General features: G+C 37.8%; 1 protein-coding gene across 1 annotated transcript in view; it reads left to right on the forward strand.

Moving 5' to 3' along the window:
- The window catches only part of LOC126249194 (KICSTOR complex protein SZT2-like), a 706154-nt gene that overhangs the window by 471586 nt on the left and 216387 nt on the right, over positions 1-18181 (forward strand). Inside the window, exons 28-30 of the mRNA XM_049950848.1 lie at positions 3574-3805; positions 3900-3981; positions 9867-10052. Of these exons, the coding sequence (XP_049806805.1) occupies positions 3574-3805; positions 3900-3981; positions 9867-10052 (500 nt within the window). The remainder of the gene's footprint in view (positions 1-3573; positions 3806-3899; positions 3982-9866; positions 10053-18181) is intronic.

Raw genomic sequence — 18181 nt, forward strand, 5'->3', positions numbered from 1 at the left:
AGGTGGACTCCTAAGATCACAAGCACAGTTTTGTGTGGTAACTTGTGACAGCTGTGGATGACTCATTGAAATCAGCTTTTCATGTAGTTCTTAGAGAAAATCACTGTTTCTTTCTCAAAAGTAAGATTATGAAATCAACAGTATCATACGCCATGCTGAAATCAAGCAGTTTTAAAATGGTTGCCCCATGTCTGTCCATGGGTGAAACTACATCATCACTCAGTCTGACAGTCTGATTAATGCAATTGCAATGCTATAGTGTTTTTGAAAGCCTAATCGATGTCTAATGTGGATGTTATACATGGTGAGACAGTCAGTCCGAAACAGTTCTGATGTTGATGCTATGGCACGTTACTAGAAATACTGCAAAATATTAGAGACTGTAATATGGAAATCAAAGCAAATATATTACAAGGAAAAGATAGTCATATCAGATAACAAAATAAAGACAATATGGGATATAGTGAAGGAGGAGACTGGTAGAACCAGACATGAAGAGGGACAAATAGCATCAGGAGTAAATGATACATTGGTGACAGATGTGTATAGTGTTGCAGTACTTTTTAACAAACATTTTATAACTGTTACTGAAAAGATGGGGTTGTCAGGTTCTGTAGATGCTGCTATGGAATACCTCAGACCAGATATTTCAAGTAACTTCTTTAATATGAATTTGACCCTCACTACCCCAGCAGAAATAATGTCCATCATAAAATCATTAAAATCAAAAACATCTAGTGGGTATGATGAAATATCAACAAAGTTAATTAAAGAATGTGATTCTAGGTTAGGTAACATATTAAGCTATCTGTGTAACCAGTCGTTTATCAGTGGAATATTTCCTGAATGGTTGAAATATGCTGAAGTTAAGCCACTGTTTAAGAAGGGAGATCCAGCATTCTCAAAAATTTTAGGAAAAGTAATGTACAATCGACTTTATAACCATCTTATCTCAAATAACATACTGTCAAAGTTGCAGTTCGGATTTATAAAGGGTTCTGATACTGAGAAGGCTATCTACACTTACAGTGAAAATGTGCTTAATTCATTAGACAAAAAATTGCAGGCAACTGGTATATTTTGTGATCTGCCAAAGGCATTTGACTGTGTAAATCACAATATACTTTTAAGTAAATTAGAATATTATGGTTTAACAGGAAAATGCTGAAAAATGGTTCAAATCTTATATCTCTGGCAGGAAACAAAGGGAGATAGTTATTAAGCTATCAGTCATCATACAGCTGGGAACAAATTACATGTGGGGTCTCATAAGGTTCCATTTTAGGGCCCTTACTTTGTCTTGTGTATATCAATGACCTTTCATCGGTGACATTATCAGATGCCAAAATCATTTTGTTTGCCGATGATACAAAAATTGCAATAAATAGCAAACACTACTGGCCATTAAAATTGCTACACCAAGAAGAAATGCAGAACTGACATGTGATTACATTTGCACGCAGTTTGGGTGCGTAGATCCTGAGAAATCAGTACCCAGAACAACCACCTCTAGCCGTAATAACGGCCTTGATACGCCTGGGCATTGAGTCAAACAGAGGTTGGATGGTGTGTACAGGTACAGTTGCCCTTGCAGCTTCAACACGATACCACAGTTCATCAAGAGCAGTGACTGGCGTATTGTGACGAGCCAGTTGCTCGGCCACCATTGACCAGACGTTTTCAGTTGACGAGATATCTGGAGAATGTGCTGCCCAGGGCAGCAGTCGAATACTTTCTGTACCCAGAAAGACCCGTACAGGACCTGCAACATGTGGTCATGCATTATCCTGCTGAAATGTAAGGTTTCGCAGGGATCGAATGAAGGGTAGAGCCACGGATTGTAACAGATCTGATATGTAACGTCCACTGTTCAAAGTGCCATCAATGTGAACAAGATGAGACCGAGATGTGTAACCAATGGCACCCATACCATCATGCCGGGTGATACACCAGTATGGCGATGACGAATATACGCTTCCAATGTGCGTTCACCGCGATGTCACCAAACATGGGTGCAACCATCATGATGCTGTAAACAGAACCTGGATTCATCCGAAAAAATGACGTTTTGCCATTCGTGCACCCAGGTTCGTCATTGAGTACACCATCGCAGGCACTCCTGTCTGTGATGCAGCATTAAGGGTAACCACAGCCATGGTCTACGATTTGATAGTCCATGCTGCTGCAAACATTGTCAAACTGTTCGTGCAGATGGTTGTTGTCTTGCAAACGTCCCCATCTGTTGACTCAGGGATCGAGATGTGGCTGTATGATCCGTTACAGCCATGCGGATAAGATGCCTGTCATCTCGACTGCTAGTGATACGAGGCCGTTGGGATCCAGTACAGCGGTCCGTATTACCCTCCTGAACCCATCGATTCCATATTCTGCAAACAGTCATTGAATCTCGACCAACACGAGCAGCAATGTCGCGTATGATAAACCATAATCTCGATAGGCTACAATCTGACCTTTATCAAAGTCAGAAACGTGATGGTACACATTTCTTTTCCTTACACGAGGCATCACAACAACGTTTCACCAGGCAACACCAGTCAACTGCTGTTTGTGTATGAGAAATCGGTTGGAAACTTTCCTCATATCAGCATGTCGTAGGTGTTGCCACTAGCGCCAACCTTGTGTGAATGCCCAGAAAAGCTAATCATTTGCATATCACAGCATCTTCTTCCTGTTGGTTAAATTTCGTGTCTGTAGCATGTCATCTTCATGATGTAGCAATTTTAATGGCCAGTAGTGTAGTTCTATTACACATTTATTACCTTATAAATAAAAAAACCTTTTTTTTAATTTTAAATTCAGTTCATTAGTGGTTGTAAAAATGATTCTTTCATATCGTGTTCATTAAAAAAATGACGATCAGTCCACTTGGGATCTTTGGCATGGTACATTAGCTTATATGTTTGAGTTGTAAATAGTTGTCATGTATTATTGTTTTTCTGACATTTTATAAATCCTGGAGGAGCACCTCACTATGGATCAATTGAATGAAAGTAAATCTAATCTAATCTTCACGAACAATATGCACCAATGTTTTTGTAACTGTGGGTAATATGATGAATGACCCAAAGTAATATGATATGGAAACTTTGAAAGGATTGATGTAAGCACTTTTTCAAAATGTAAGTGCAAATAATTTCTCACAGAGAGAAGGAATTAAGTAAATCCACTTAGAAGAGAATGTGAAGATATTTCTGAAATGATGACACCAAGAGCATTCCTAGTATAACTATTTATTCAGCAGTCTGAAACAATGACATGAAGAAATATTTGAAAACAATTATAAGCAGTGGAGCATTTAGATATGCCCTACTGTGTACTACTAAGATCACATCTTAAAGATTCAGATTTAAGAGAATACCATGTTGAAGACAGCTGTATTAATAATATACACAAGCATAATAATGTAAAACTTACTGATAATCCAAGCCATGTAATCATACATATTGTAAAAAAACTAAAAAAAATATTATGACTTCCTTTCAGAGCTGTGGTACTTTGATTATGTTTACTCTATGTATAATGGTACTTAATAAAAAATATTGTGTCCGGCAGGTGAACTAATGGAGTGCTTGGAAAATCCAGATGCAGACATAAATGTCAGTGGCCTACAGGTAACGTTGGATGTGTTTTGCCTAACTTTGCCACCCACTGTGGAATTTGTTACTTCAGAGAAGACATTAACTGAAATGAGAAGTACCTCATTCTGCAGTTCATCTCCAGTGCCAACAGATGGAACTAATTCACCTGTCAGATCTACCCACAGCAGTCTTACATCAAATCATCAGTATGTCAGAAATATTTTATTTGGACAGTTCTTGTAATTATTAAAACAGCTAATTAACTAGCTTGCTTCTGAAAACAAATTCTTTTTCTTACAGGTATGTTTCAGGGTCTGCAGCTGACTTTTTGCAGCATCTTCCAGATTATCAACACAAAGCTGTTGCAACATCTGTTGAAGAGGTAAAAGGCTTTTGTATGAAATCAGTGTTACGTTTGTTAACATTGCTTCTTCATGTGTGCAAATATTTTTAAAAAATGTGTGAAAATAGTTCCTTATTTTTAGAAACATGAAGTTCTATCTAACAGTTTTCTGCTGTCTATATTACAAAGGTTCTTTGTAAGTTTTTTTGTTTACATAACTCAAATATGCCATAAAGTGAAATATAAATTAAAATATGCCCTTTATAACCCTTGCAATTTCATTTAATTAACATATCTTGAGGCCCATATATCATGTGCAGTGAAAGTAAAGTACTTAGGTTTGTGATCAACAGAGGATAAAAAAAATTGTGTTATTTTGGGCTATTCAGTGTCCTCTAGTTGTCTTATGGACATTATACTAAATAGAACCATAAAATTAGAAGGGAACATAACATAATTCCATTAACATTATTAGGAAAAAGATAGAGTACTGTAACCATAAAGATGGTACAATGAGTTGCAGACAGGTACAATGAAAAGACTGTTACGCATTTAGCTTTCAGCCAAAGCCTTCTTCAGAAATGAAAACACACACACGCACACACACACACAGATGCAAGCACACCTCATGCACACGTGACCACCATCTCCAGCAGCTTGGGCAGAATAAAAAATTGCATTACATGACTTGGGCAATTGGTCATACCAACGACCTTTGACTTTGAGAGTCTACACACTGCACTTTGCTGAAGCACAATGAGAAGTCTCAGTTATGATCCTGCATACATCTTTCTTGTACACACGTTTTCTTTTTTATGTTATCTTATTAATATTTATCAGAGACTTTGAAAGAATATCGTCATTTTACAATTTTTATGTTTTGGGGGCACATATTTATGAACATATGTAAATGCTTATGTTGTAAATATAATGCATTTTGAGACATTGTCAACTCTTATAAATTTTAAGATGACAAAAACTAATGAAATGTACTTGTATTTTATGTACAAAATAATGGAATGATGTTATGTTCCTTTCTAATTTTATGGCTTTGCTTTGCGTGATAAAACTCCTTAACAATACTATATGTGTACAGTCCTTTTTTGGACATTGACAAGTATTATAAAATGTGAATTTTTAACCCTTGGGTAAGATGACAAAATTTAGTCAAATATATGTGTATGTTATGTAGAAAACAGTGGAATGGTGTTATAGGCCTCTCTGATGACTCTGTTTCATGTAATGAGATATATATATATATAAAAAAAAAAAAAAAAAAAACTTGAGGACACTATCCAGCCCAAGTCATAGACAGTTAAGTCATTTTGTTATCTCCTATTAATCACTAACATAAGTTAGGTGAACTTAATGTATACACATTTATATGTACACACATATAAATTCCAATATCACATATAATGATAATCACTTTCGTTGAGGAAAAGAAAATACCATATCAACATATGAATAATAAATGAGACAGAACATGTATACATATATCAAACTGGATTGATTGATCATTTATTCTCATGCAGCCCCCCCCCCCCCCCCCCAAATTGTGGAGCACCCAGAGTGTAGGAATACTTCAACTTAAATTACCATCCGGCTCTTGTGCAGAGGGTTGTTTGTGGCACTAGTGCAGCCATAGGTGTATTCGAAAGTGTGATCAGTGGTGAGCAGGGCTGTGGCTTTCGTTGTCAGACTCACACCATCCTTTAGAACTGCCACCCAGCATCTCGACGTGCTTTAGCCTCAGTCTCGTAGGAAAAATGCCTTACGCACTTGTGTATCATCAGCAGCTCTCTGTATAAGTGTTTCATTTTCTTTGGCCTGATTGTAATTTTTTTGAAAAAATAACTTAACAGCAGCCAATGATTGTCGACATTCTGGTGTTGAGTGGCACCAATTGCTCTTTGCCTGCTGTGTACAACAGTGGTCATTGGTGGTGTTGACCACAGGTTGGGTGAGTGGCACTGCTTCCACAAGGCTCACCTGTAGATCATGGCCAGTTTTATCCATTTCTAGAGTCCATTTGAGTACTCTACCCTGCATTTTGTGACTGGAATGTGCTGTTTGCTGTTTGGGAAGTGGCACAGCTGTGTACACTTTGTATCTTAAGATCCAAAATGTGTATGATACAGGCCGATGTTAGTAGAGCTATCTTGGAATTGGCTGCCATCTGGGATTGAGGAACACAGCATTGTGAACATGACCTTTTATTAGGGTCAGTCTGTAGCTGTAATGCCTGAAATGGCTTGGTCACTGTCTCAACTGTAATGCATAGACTTTGGTGTACTTTGGCTATGCTCAGTGAATGTCAGAATGAGGTAGTGGCACAGTGAGGCATTGTGTCCTCCATTGAGCTTGGTGGTTTTTGGTTGCATTTGACTAGAACATTGGTAGCTGTTGATGCTGTGGCCACCACAGCAGTTGGATATAGCGTTCTGTGTTCCCTGGCAGCAGCTTGCAGTAACTTACATAAAGGTTGCCCTTCATGCACAGTCCAAGCTATCTGTACCTGTGAAAGCAGCTGTTGTTGCCAGATTGCCGGATATGCAATAACAAATCATCAGAAACCACACTAGTGCCAACCAAGCATGTAAATGACTCCAAAACTCTGATGGGTTTTTGTCACGATCTTTTTTCATGGTACAGCACTTGTTTAAGCATTTAATCAAATAGTTTAGTGCAATGAGCAACTAAATCCATTTTGAGAGCAAGCTAGGCTCAATGGTGGCATGGGTACAAAATAATGTCCAATATAAAAGTGATTGCCCACAGCTCCAGGTTGCTAATTGCCAGTTTAATCTGTCCGTATTATGTCTGGATTGATGTCGCTACCTAGCATTGCGGGGAAACCCATCACAGATGATTACACTCAGTCTGATTTCAGATTTAGTTGTGGCACTGCATTAATTGATTGCTGTCATGGATGAAGAAAGCTTCAGAAGCTCAATCTCTTGCTGGAGGTGCTGGATCTCACAGCTGAAGGCGTGTAACAGTTTATGTGCGTACTTCATGTCAAAATTACATTTCACAGGATGTGAAAAATATTTTTCCACCATGGAACTATTTTTTTAAAAATCAGGGTTACCAATTATGTAGGCGAACTTACTACCCACATATAACTATCCGCACTAATTTAGTGTATAATGATAATCATTTTTATCAAGGAAAAGAAAGTAATATATCAAGATGCAAACAATAAATCAGACAGTGAATATTCAACATTTTCACAGAATATATATCAAACTCCATTGATTGATCCTTTATTCCCTTGTATGCTAGTTCTGTGAATATTTCAAGGATTACAGTTATATGCTATTGATACTCAGCTTTATGACACATTTGAGTTATGAAAGTTTATCATATTTTTTCTCTCATATTATGGTGTTTGAAGAGAACAGAAAACACTCCTAATAAATAAAATTAACCTTTGTATTCAGTTGGTGAGAAATCTGTTATAAATTATGAGGATCACTGATTGCAATTTGCTAAAGGACAGTTTTTCAAAAAGCATACACTTAGGTGACAAAAGTCATGGATTCAACAAGTTGTTGGAAGTGCCTGCAGTAATTCTGAGCCTTGCTGCCTCTATAGTTGCCTGTAATTGCAAAGGTCTTGCCAGTGCAGCAGTTTGTGCATGACCTGACCTCTCGAATATGTCCCATAAATGTTCGATTTGATTAATGTTTGACAGTCTGGGTGGCCATATCATTTGCTCAAACTGTCTAGAATTTTCTTCAAACACAACGCGAGTGATTGCAGCCCAGTGACATGGCGCATTGTCATCTGTAAACATTACATTGTTGTTTAGGAACATGAAGTCTATGAATGGCGGCAAATGGTTTATAAGTATCTGAACATAACCATTTCCAGGCAGTGATCAGTTCATTTGGACAAGAGGACCTAGTCCACTCAACCTAAACAGAGCTCACACAGTTATGGAGCCATCACCAGCGTGCACAGTGCCTTGCTGACAACTTGGATCCTTAGCTTCATGGATCTGCACCACACTTTAACCCTACTGTCATCTTTTGCCAACTGAGATTGAGACTCATCTGACCAGGTCACAGTTTTCCAGTCATCAAGGATTCTACGGATATGGTCATGAGTCCAGAAGAAAGGCGATGTCGTGCTGTTACCAAAGACACTCGCGTCAGTCATCTGCTGCTGTAGCCCATTAACGCCACATTCCGCTGTACTGTCCTAACAGTTGTATTCATCATTGTATGTCCTACATTGATATCTGTGATTATTTAATGCAGTGTTACTTGTCTGTTAGCACTGAGGACTCTATGCAAACACACTTCTCTCAGTCATTAAGTGTAGGCTGTCGGCCACTGCATTGTGTGGTGAGAGGTAATGCCTGAAATTTGGTTCTCTCAGTAGGCCTTGACACTGTGGATCTCAGAATTTTGGAATTCCCTAATGATTTCTGAAATTGACTGTCCCATGCGTCTAGCTTCAGGTGCCACCTCATGCTCAAAGTCTGTTAATTCCCATCTTGCAGCCACAATCACATCGGAAACCTTTTCACATGAATCATCTGACTACAAATGACTCCTTCACCACAGCACTGCACTTCCATACCTGGTGTACATGATACTACTGCCATCTGTACCTGTGCATATTGCTATCTCATGACTTTTTTTCGGCTCAGTGTATAATTGAATCATAAATAAAACTTTATTTAGATTAATTGTGAAGCAAATATGTTAAATGTTGTTAACATTTTTGTGCTTACATTTTCATTTTGAAGATGTAAAATGTTTAGGTTTATAAACTTTTTCCACAACTTCTTTTTGCAGTCAACTAAGTGGTTTTGAATGTTTTCTCAACTAAGTGGTTTTCCTTGATTTCCCTAATTCATGTAAGGCAAATGCTGGAATGGTTCCTTTGAAAGGACATGGCTGATTTCCTTCTCCATCCATCCCTAATCTGAGCTTGTGCTTCATCTCTATCACCTTGTTATCAATAGGGTGTTGAACACTAATCTCCCTCTCCTCCTTCAAGTAAGTGAAGTGTCACAACCATTAAGACAGTGGACTCACAGTAGGAAGGAATAGATTCGAATTCCCTTCTAGCCAGCCAGATTTACATGTCTTGTTGTTCCCTCAATCACAAAATTTCTGTGATCTCAACAAATTCATGGGCTGTTGCCTTCTCCTTGTTGTCAAATTGAACTAGTACTCTGTGTATTATGCTCTCAATAGTAATGAGAAGTACTCCCAGTAGCTGGTGCTCCTACAGATTGCACATGTTTGTCAAAAATCAAGTTATACCACCAACAGCTTGTATGAAAATGTTTATAGTTGCTATCATTAATTTGTGATGGTGGTACAACATGATTTTGACAAGAAGTTAAGAAGAGGTTAAAATTCAGTCTACGTTCTGTAGTTTGCTCTGAGACATGGGTAGCAATGTTTTAATTTTTGTTTCAACCATTAATCACCTCAACTATTTAGTAAGTTGTTAGCTTTATTGTTTCCATTAATTTATATTGTATCATAGGCTTTCCTGTACCATGTTTATAACACAAGTTATTTACATGTTCAGAAGATAGGCAGTAAATAAGGCTTCTGATACATAAATATATTGAGCTACCTCCTTAATAATAGGTGCAAGCCAACAACATATTCAGTAGTGTGCATTTGAAGCAGTATGTAAATATTGAGTTCCTATTGTTTTCCTCTAACCTGCTATGAAGTGGATATTATGGCGTCATGTCTGTGAATAAGAGATCAGCACAAATGCAGTGAAAAAGGTACATATGTTTTCAGGAATGTTCATAATTTTTTATGCAAGGAAGTTAAAACATTTTTGTAACTTGAGTACCGTAATTAACTTTGTTCTTCCTCTGAAAACTTTATCATTAGACTAATATATATGAACATTTTTTAAACTGTAGTTCTTTCTTACAGATTGAATGGTTGCTGCGTGATTGGAGAGCAACATTCCTGCTCGATGTATTTCCTATTCGAGAGGAGACTTTGGAGTTTGTTGCAAAGCATGTGGGAAGTTCACTCGGTCGTTCAAGTTGCTTGCTTGAAAAAGTTCCTTTACAGTTTGTCTTTGGGCCAAGTCAAAGTCTTGAGAGATTCATTCAGGTAATTCCAGATACAAGTAAAACTCTTTGAATTTTACAATATATTGTACACTTTCTAATAGAAGACTGCTGTGACATGAAGGGTAAAGGGAAAACAGAATAAAATTTAATATATGTTTATCTATCAGTGGCTCAAATAAATGATAAAAATTTTATATTCAGATAAATACAATTATAATAGTGTCATGTAATTAGAAAATAATGTGACCATTATGCACTAAAATAAGATATCTGGTTGTTATGATATAGAATGTACTCTTGAACTTATTCATTATCTGGTAACTTGCTCCACCCCACTGACACTGACTTCTGAGGGACTTTTCTTAGCTAGATGGCTTTGGATTATGTACCATTCTTGCTCATTTGGTAAAGTATTTGTTAAATGGTCAAACCAGGAACCAATTCAGATAATATGTACTTGGATACGGCCTGACTGTGAAGTAGTTCAAAGACCATGCTGTAAGAAGTAAGATCTTTTTATCATAACAGTGTTAACTCTCAGGATTCTTGCTTCCAAATATACTGAAACAACAGTAGTGTTCTGGATTGCAATCTCTTACTTTAGGGTAGTAAATAGTTCATTGAAGTTTTGAGTCAGTTCATGAGGCAGCCGTGGATAGTTCAATTGGATGAGGACTGTGATGAGTTTGCACTCCTTTTAAAAATGTTATCTGGCCTTGTTATTTTGTGTTGGCAGTGGAGAAGGGGGCAGGTGCATAGATTTGACAAATTACAGTGTAGCTATCATGAGCATATGAGGTACTGTGTCATGATGTCTGTACGTGAGTTCATACAAAAAGTTCTGTAACACTTAAACAAAGTGCTGATGTATGGTAAATAAAATTCACAGTAGTGGTTTATTTCACCAAGTGTTAATGATGCTCCAACTTAATGCAAGTCGTTAAAGTTCCAACATGTGAAGTCAGCACATAATTAAGCTTAATTATAAGTCATGTCATTCAAAACAACAGCATGAGGCTGCACTCAAATTGTGCATTAGATGCTCACTGCCCAATCTCTCCATCGCCATAGCAGTGTGGCATACCACTTCCTAGAGTTAGAGTCCAGATCTTCAAAAAAGTGACACAGTTCTGTTGCCTATGACTGCATAATTATGAGCAGCTGACCCAGGTTCGTTGGACACCAGCACTTTTGTACTCTCATTGTCAGCATGTACAGAAAAGCTTTTTAGTAATGCCCATCATTAAAATTGTACTGAACATATAGCTACCCCATGGATATATATTTATCCATTTTTAAATACTTTTGCAGTAAATGAGATCCCTCACAGAGTAGCAGAGGTGTGGGGTCATTGATAGGCATACAGAAAAGAATGAAAACTCTTCTATCTCTTGGAAGAGCTCATTTGATGAGCTCTAGTATAAACACACCCACACATACACACACACTTATGCATCTAAATTATGCTAGCTGGGTGCACAGTGCTGGGATTGCAGTTTGGCAGGTGTGCATTGGTTACGGGTCCTGTAGGGTGGGGTGGATAGAGGCAGAATGAGATGGGAAGTAGGATGATGAGTTGGGACACGTAGATAGAACGAATGGCCACCACCAAACTGTGACCAAGAAAAGAGCTGACCACCCAGCTGCACAACACATTGCTGAGCACAGCATGCCTCAGTTTAATGGCTGCTTCACAATCCGTGCCATCTGGATCCTTCCTTCCAGTACCAGCTTTTCTGTAACACATTCTTTGCTCCCATAATCCTCCTGACCTCAGTCTCCTCTATCCCACTGCCACACTGTGTGCTGCCTGAACTTAGCGGCTTCAGTGCCCCAGTTTTGCATGCCTAGGTTGTGCACGTAGCAGTCGTCCCTCCCACATTGCTTTCCTGCACATCTGTTACACCCTCTGAACTACTAGCTATCTGTCCCCAAACCCTTATTCTGCTTCCCACCCCTTTCTACATCCTGCACTACCCCTCACCCCATTACACCTGCTGAATTTCAGTCCTGGAATATGTCCAGCAGGCACAATGAAGGTGTACAGGTACAGGGATTGGACAAAAATATGAAAACACTGCAAGAAAAGCATGCTTGAACATAAATGCAGATGTTAGCCAAGCCTGCAGGTTGTGCTGTTGTATTTGACCTCAAACAAAACCCGTGCAATGTCCTCAGTACGTTGCAAGGGACAGTCATGGTCAGAACAGTGTTCTGTGTAGTTGTGAGAGCATTATGGCAGAGCTAAGTGACTTCAAACATGGGCAAATCGTTGGTGCTCGTATGATGGATGCTTGATAGTTGAAGTGTTTGGTGCTTCAGGAGGAACCATATCAGAGATTTATACCACATACAGGGAAAGTGGAAGAACATCATCTGCTAATTCACAACACAGACAGAAGTGTGTGTTGAGTGAGTGTGACAGATTGTCATTGATGGGGATTTTAACAAACAATATGTGGACAAGAGCTGTAAAAGTCACTGCAGAAATAAATGTCACACTTGTAAATCCCATCAGTACCAAAACAACATGAAGCGAGATCCCTAAACAGCGGATTTCTGCGCAAGCTGGAATTACAAAACCACTTATCAGTGATGCAATTCCCTTTGAAATGAAAATGTTGTACCAAAGTCATAAAACCTGGACTACAGAGCACTGGAAGAATGTCATTTGGTCAGATGAGTATTGCTTCACACTTTTCCAAACATCTACCCAGTTTACCTCCAAGAGTGAATCATGGCTGGGATTCAGTGATGATTTGGGCAGCCATGTCATGGAGTACTGTGAGCCCCATGGTTACTCTGCAAGCAATTTTGGCTGATTCTGTGTTCCAAGATAACACGGTCTCTGATCACCCAGCTTGCATTATCCAGGACTGGTTCTGTAAGCACAAAGATAAATATCGCATCTCCCCTGGCCACAACAGTCACCAGATCTCAATGTTATTGAGCCTTTGTGGTCAACTTTGGAGAGAAGGGTGTGTGATTGCCATCCACCTTCATCATCGTTACCTGAACTTGCCACTATTTTGCAGGAAGAATGGTATGAGATTCCCTTGAAAACCATACAGGACCTTTATTTATCCATTCCAAGATGACTGGAAGCTGTTTTGAATATAAATGGAATGCCTTCACCATAGAATGCATGGTAATGTGTTGTGTTTTGAATGTTTCCATATTCTTGCTCTCCACTCCTTCTCCAGTGTCTCTCTCTCTCTCTCTCTCTCTCTCTCTCTCTCTCTCTCTCTCTCTCTCTCTCTCTCTCTGTGTGTGTGTGTGTGTGAACAACTCAATGTTTCTTCTATTTGGTGAGCGGTCTACATTTACTTATAAGGAATTTACTTACTTCCAGAACTTTACTTATTAGAGTTATCCATATTGATATGCTGGACCAGTTGTGAGCATTTCTGAATCCAGTAATACTAATGCATTCTAATAAAATGCAAATAAACACCAGTTTTAGTAACACTGATCTGAATTACACACTAGAAACATGTATTTCAATAATGCTCCTGAGACAAATAGGATATGTTGTAGTATTCTCTTAGCAAGCTGTCTGATGGTATTGTTCAATTTATTGTCTCTTGTATCACTGTGTATCAATCATCTATCAATTTATGCATATATAGGAGGTAAAATGCTATGTATGCAAAATTGTAAAGTATTCAGAAGTGATAAGAAGAAACACGTTTTTATGTGACAGAAATTTCACAGGTGCATCATTTCCTCGGTAGGTGTCCATGAAGGTTATAACATTAGTGATGTTCAGAGAGGTGTTTGAACTACCATATGATGAATATTGTTGTTGAAATGTTCTGACCTGCTATGGATTTATTTTTGTAGGGGGAGATGAAGTGTTTGGTGTATGAGATACTGATAGGCACTCCAAAAGAGCTGATTGCTCATTTGCTTGAAGCTGCAGCCATTACTCATGAAACGCCTGGCTGTTTTGAGAGTGTTAGGCAATCATCAGTACTCAAACTATATTCATCACATGGCAGTTTGAAAACCGTCTCTGAACTTCAATAGTGTCAGAACTTTCATGGACCCCAGTGAGGAAACAGTGCTCCTGTGCATTTTTGTCACAAGAAAGTTTCTTTTTATCACCTCTAAACACACTGAAAATATTGTATACAAAGTTTTTTACATGCTTTGTAATAAAACAGTAATTTTACCTAACTAAACTATTCTACCTTACAATATGTTGATGCCACAGGCTCAGGATAGGGACAGTCTAGGGAGTACTGGCTGCCTTATATATGTATTACTGTCTCTGTTGTGTCACTGATGTATTTAAGGTTTATTTCATATTATTTCAGCTTGCATGTCCACATCATATGAACATTTGATTTGATACTTTAATATGTAATAGTTCTTGTTGATGTCTTCAGTTTAAGATATTGCATGGCTCTGTAACTACACAATGTTTATCAGCAGTTGATCTTAATAACTTAATTTCTATCTGCCTAATTTGGCATGCTATAACTTTTACAATTTTTGTCTTACAATTAAGCAGCTTATATTACCTTACTTATCTCTAAGAGATTTTTTTCTAGCTATGTAGATGGAATGTAGCATAAATGGTTGCTGAGATCTTGTTTTTAGCGTACTACTTTCTGCAACCACAAGGCAGCCAGAAGCTCATGCAATCCATTGTCCATCTGTCCACCTCCTAACATTTCATGACTGCCTGCTGCATCAACTAGCTATGGTGAAGCCACTTGTCACTTGCTCAGTGAGGCTAGTGTGGCCTTGTAAATGTAGCCAATTCGCATATTGTAGCAACATTTTTGAGTGTGGCACTCATGCCCACTTCTGTAATGTTACAGCACTATCCATGAAAGTTGGGGGTCTGCATTTGAAACTTATCTGGTGTAACATTTTAACCCACCATAAATCTTTATAAAGACAGTATGCTATGTCTTAATTTTAGAGCCTGGATTCATTAATACTTATTCATATGTCACAGGAGTTGGAACAGTGTCCCACCATAAGGTTTATATCCCAAGCAGGTTGTTGGTCTATATATGAGATGTTTCAGACCTACAGAACTAGTCCATTTTCTTAAAAACCATGCTGTCGCTCTTTTACAAGTGAAATGAGTTTTAGGCATACTGGGAAGGATAAATTGAATGGTGATGCTTACATTACCTGGAAACTGATGGAAGATGGGGAAAAAGAACTCAGCCTTATAATTTCAAATTCTAGCATGGTACAACATTAGCACCATTAAATAGTTGTCAAAATTGAACCATTTTTGTATTTTATGTTGCTCTGATGTGATTTCAAAAACTATTCCTGGGGGTGACAATCTGAACAATGCTTAAGGAAACAAAAAGGAATTGGACTGAAGAAGGAATGTGCTGTTTAATGTTACGATGAAGGGAACACTTTTTCTTATACTTTCGACACTGAATAAACTTTATTTGCCAGTTTAACACTTAGAAAAAATATTAGACAAGAACATGTTTTCATGTGTAGGTGTATGGAAATAGGTGTTCACAATGCTTGTTCTAAATATAATTATGCCTGATGTTGTGCACTTTGAGAACCTGAAGTCACTCTACATCTGGGAACGATCAGCATGTTTCACAAATTCTACTTTTTTATGTTGTCTGTCATTGTAGGATACGACTGAGGTAATTCTGGTGATCATAGTGGCTAACTGACACCCCACTGCCAATCTCTCAACCAGAAAAAAAATTGATTTCATGTATGCATAGCCACCAAAGAGAAATATCTCATGTAAATAAGTTATACACAACTGCAACCAATCACTTTTTTTCAATAATAATGCTTTATTACATGAACCGGTTTTCGAACCCTTTCAGGTTCATCTTCAGATGATTTCAGGAGGATCTGGGAAGTTACATCATTACTGGTAGTAGCATAATGCTGGGTGCTGGTTCTATGGCAGAAAGATGGGTCACACTTTAATGTATCGCCATGATTATAGCTTATCTGTCGATATGGATGTAAATTTAGTTTTTACTTACTGCGACAGTATAGGCGGCATTTTTCGTATCTGTCTGCCTCCATTTTGATGTCCAGAACACTTTCACATGAACTATATTAGTTCACACTTTAGCAGTGACACTTTACCAGCATCCAGCATGCGCTTTACAACTGTTGCTTATAACAAAGATCTTGACAGAGAGATATGGCATAAGCCTACTTTGTACAGAGATGTAATTTGTTGTTCTTTACATGTGTTAAAGTCGATATAAGGGCAAGTTTTTTATCAGAATGGTGATAACATGAGAGCACTAGATAAAATAATAATAAATTACTATAAGAACCAATTCCAGGTGATCTGATATGTTATTTCTACTTGTATGTTACAGGCATTTTTCTTTTTTATTTTTTTATTTTTTTTTATTAGCAATTATCTTGTTTGGCATTAACATGAATCCCAAGGAATCAATAATACAGAGTTATTGTATCTGCAGTGAGGTGCAGCTGTCTGTATGACTAGGACCTGTATATTTAAATTAATAACAAATCTTCAGACGAACTGTTGGCTTATTTCTGTTGTTATGTTAATGTGATCTGGAGTATTATCAAGAGCAGATTCTGTTTATTTTAGCTAAAGCTATACGTATAAGAGTTATAGTGATTGTAATGGATTAAAGCTGTTTGTATGGCTGTACATTTAATATTTTAAAAATCATGAACAAAAATTCTTTAACTGTTGACTTATTTTTATTCTAACATTAGAGTGATCTGGGATATTGGTAAAGGCAGCTTCTGTTTGTTCCAGCTAGAATTAATATGTATAAAGTACTGATTTGTGTTAGCAATGGAGGGCTTTAACATTTAGAGATATGGAACATGTCTTATTCTGTGGTAGTATATTACATTGACACCGTAGTGGTTAGGATGTAAGGAGATGGAGGGGGTGGGTCATTGGGAGGGGGGGGGGGGGGGGGGTTGGGGAGCCGGTGTAGGGTTCATTGGGTGGTTACTTGTTTTGAACTAGTAGATCTTCAAAGTTCTGAAGGAAAAATTTGTTTCTCAGTTCAGTTTGATCATTGAGTAGGTAGTCAGGTGCTGTATTTGTGTAGATAAATATTTCAATTTCTTCAAGAAGGTCAAGTATTGTGCCTTTGTTAGCAAAATGTAGTATTCGGAGATTCTGTTCTATGTTGTTCGCAGAATGATTGTGTTGGGCATGATGTGAGGCAAAGCTGGACTTGTTCAGGTTGTTAAGACGGAGTGCATCCATGTGTTCTTTAAATCTTGTTGTGAAGCTTCTACCAGTTTGTCCAATGTAGAAGCTTGGACATGAGTTGCAAGTGAGCTTGTATACACCTGACTTTTGATATTGTTGTATAGTGGTTTTGGTGCTGTGTATGATTTTATTTTGTACTTTGTTGTTGGTGAAGAAACTTATTTTTATGTTGTATGTCTTGAAGAGGTTGGCAATTTGGTGAGAAATCTTCCCTAGGAAAGGCAGGCTAACAAATGTGGTTTTCTAGTTTGTGGGTGGTTGTTCAGCAGTTGGTTGGTTTAGTTTTGCTGTATGGATTAGTTTATCTATTATTGCAGGGTTGTACCCATTGGTGGAGGCAATTGATTTAATAATTTCTGTTTCTTTTTGTCTTTCATTTGTGTCCATTGGGATTTTAAGCATGCGATTAACCATTGTTCTGAAGAATGCTTTTTTATGTTGGTCTGGATGGCAAGAGGATTTGTGTATGGTAACAATGGTGGTTGTTGACTTTCTGAAAATCTGAAAGATAAATGCTCTAATTTCAAAGAATGCAGTAAGGTCCCCCAGTATCTCTTCTGAAACGGAACATAAGTTTTTTGATAAAGTGATAAATACTACAGAAATATGCTTCAGTAGTAATGAATTAAAGCTGCTAAACAAAGGCCTTAAGCACAACATTGCCCCCTCACTAAATAAAAGCAACATTAAAGACCTCATAGTTAACACAAACATTGCATGTACAGCAGCTAAACTAAAACACAATGAACAAAATGCTGTAGCTCATAAGGCAAACAACATCATTATGAGAAACATTCACCAGAACAAAATGTACAATAAGATGAATACCGAACATAAGATATTATGTGACATAAATAAGAAACTTTCAGTTGAAAATGCCCTCATTGTCAGAGCAGAAAAAGGTAACACAGCTGTTGTCATGTATGAATGAGACTATA

This window comes from Schistocerca nitens, chromosome 3 (genome assembly GCF_023898315.1).
Source record: "Schistocerca nitens isolate TAMUIC-IGC-003100 chromosome 3, iqSchNite1.1, whole genome shotgun sequence".
Lineage (NCBI taxonomy): Eukaryota > Metazoa > Arthropoda > Insecta > Orthoptera > Acrididae > Schistocerca > Schistocerca nitens.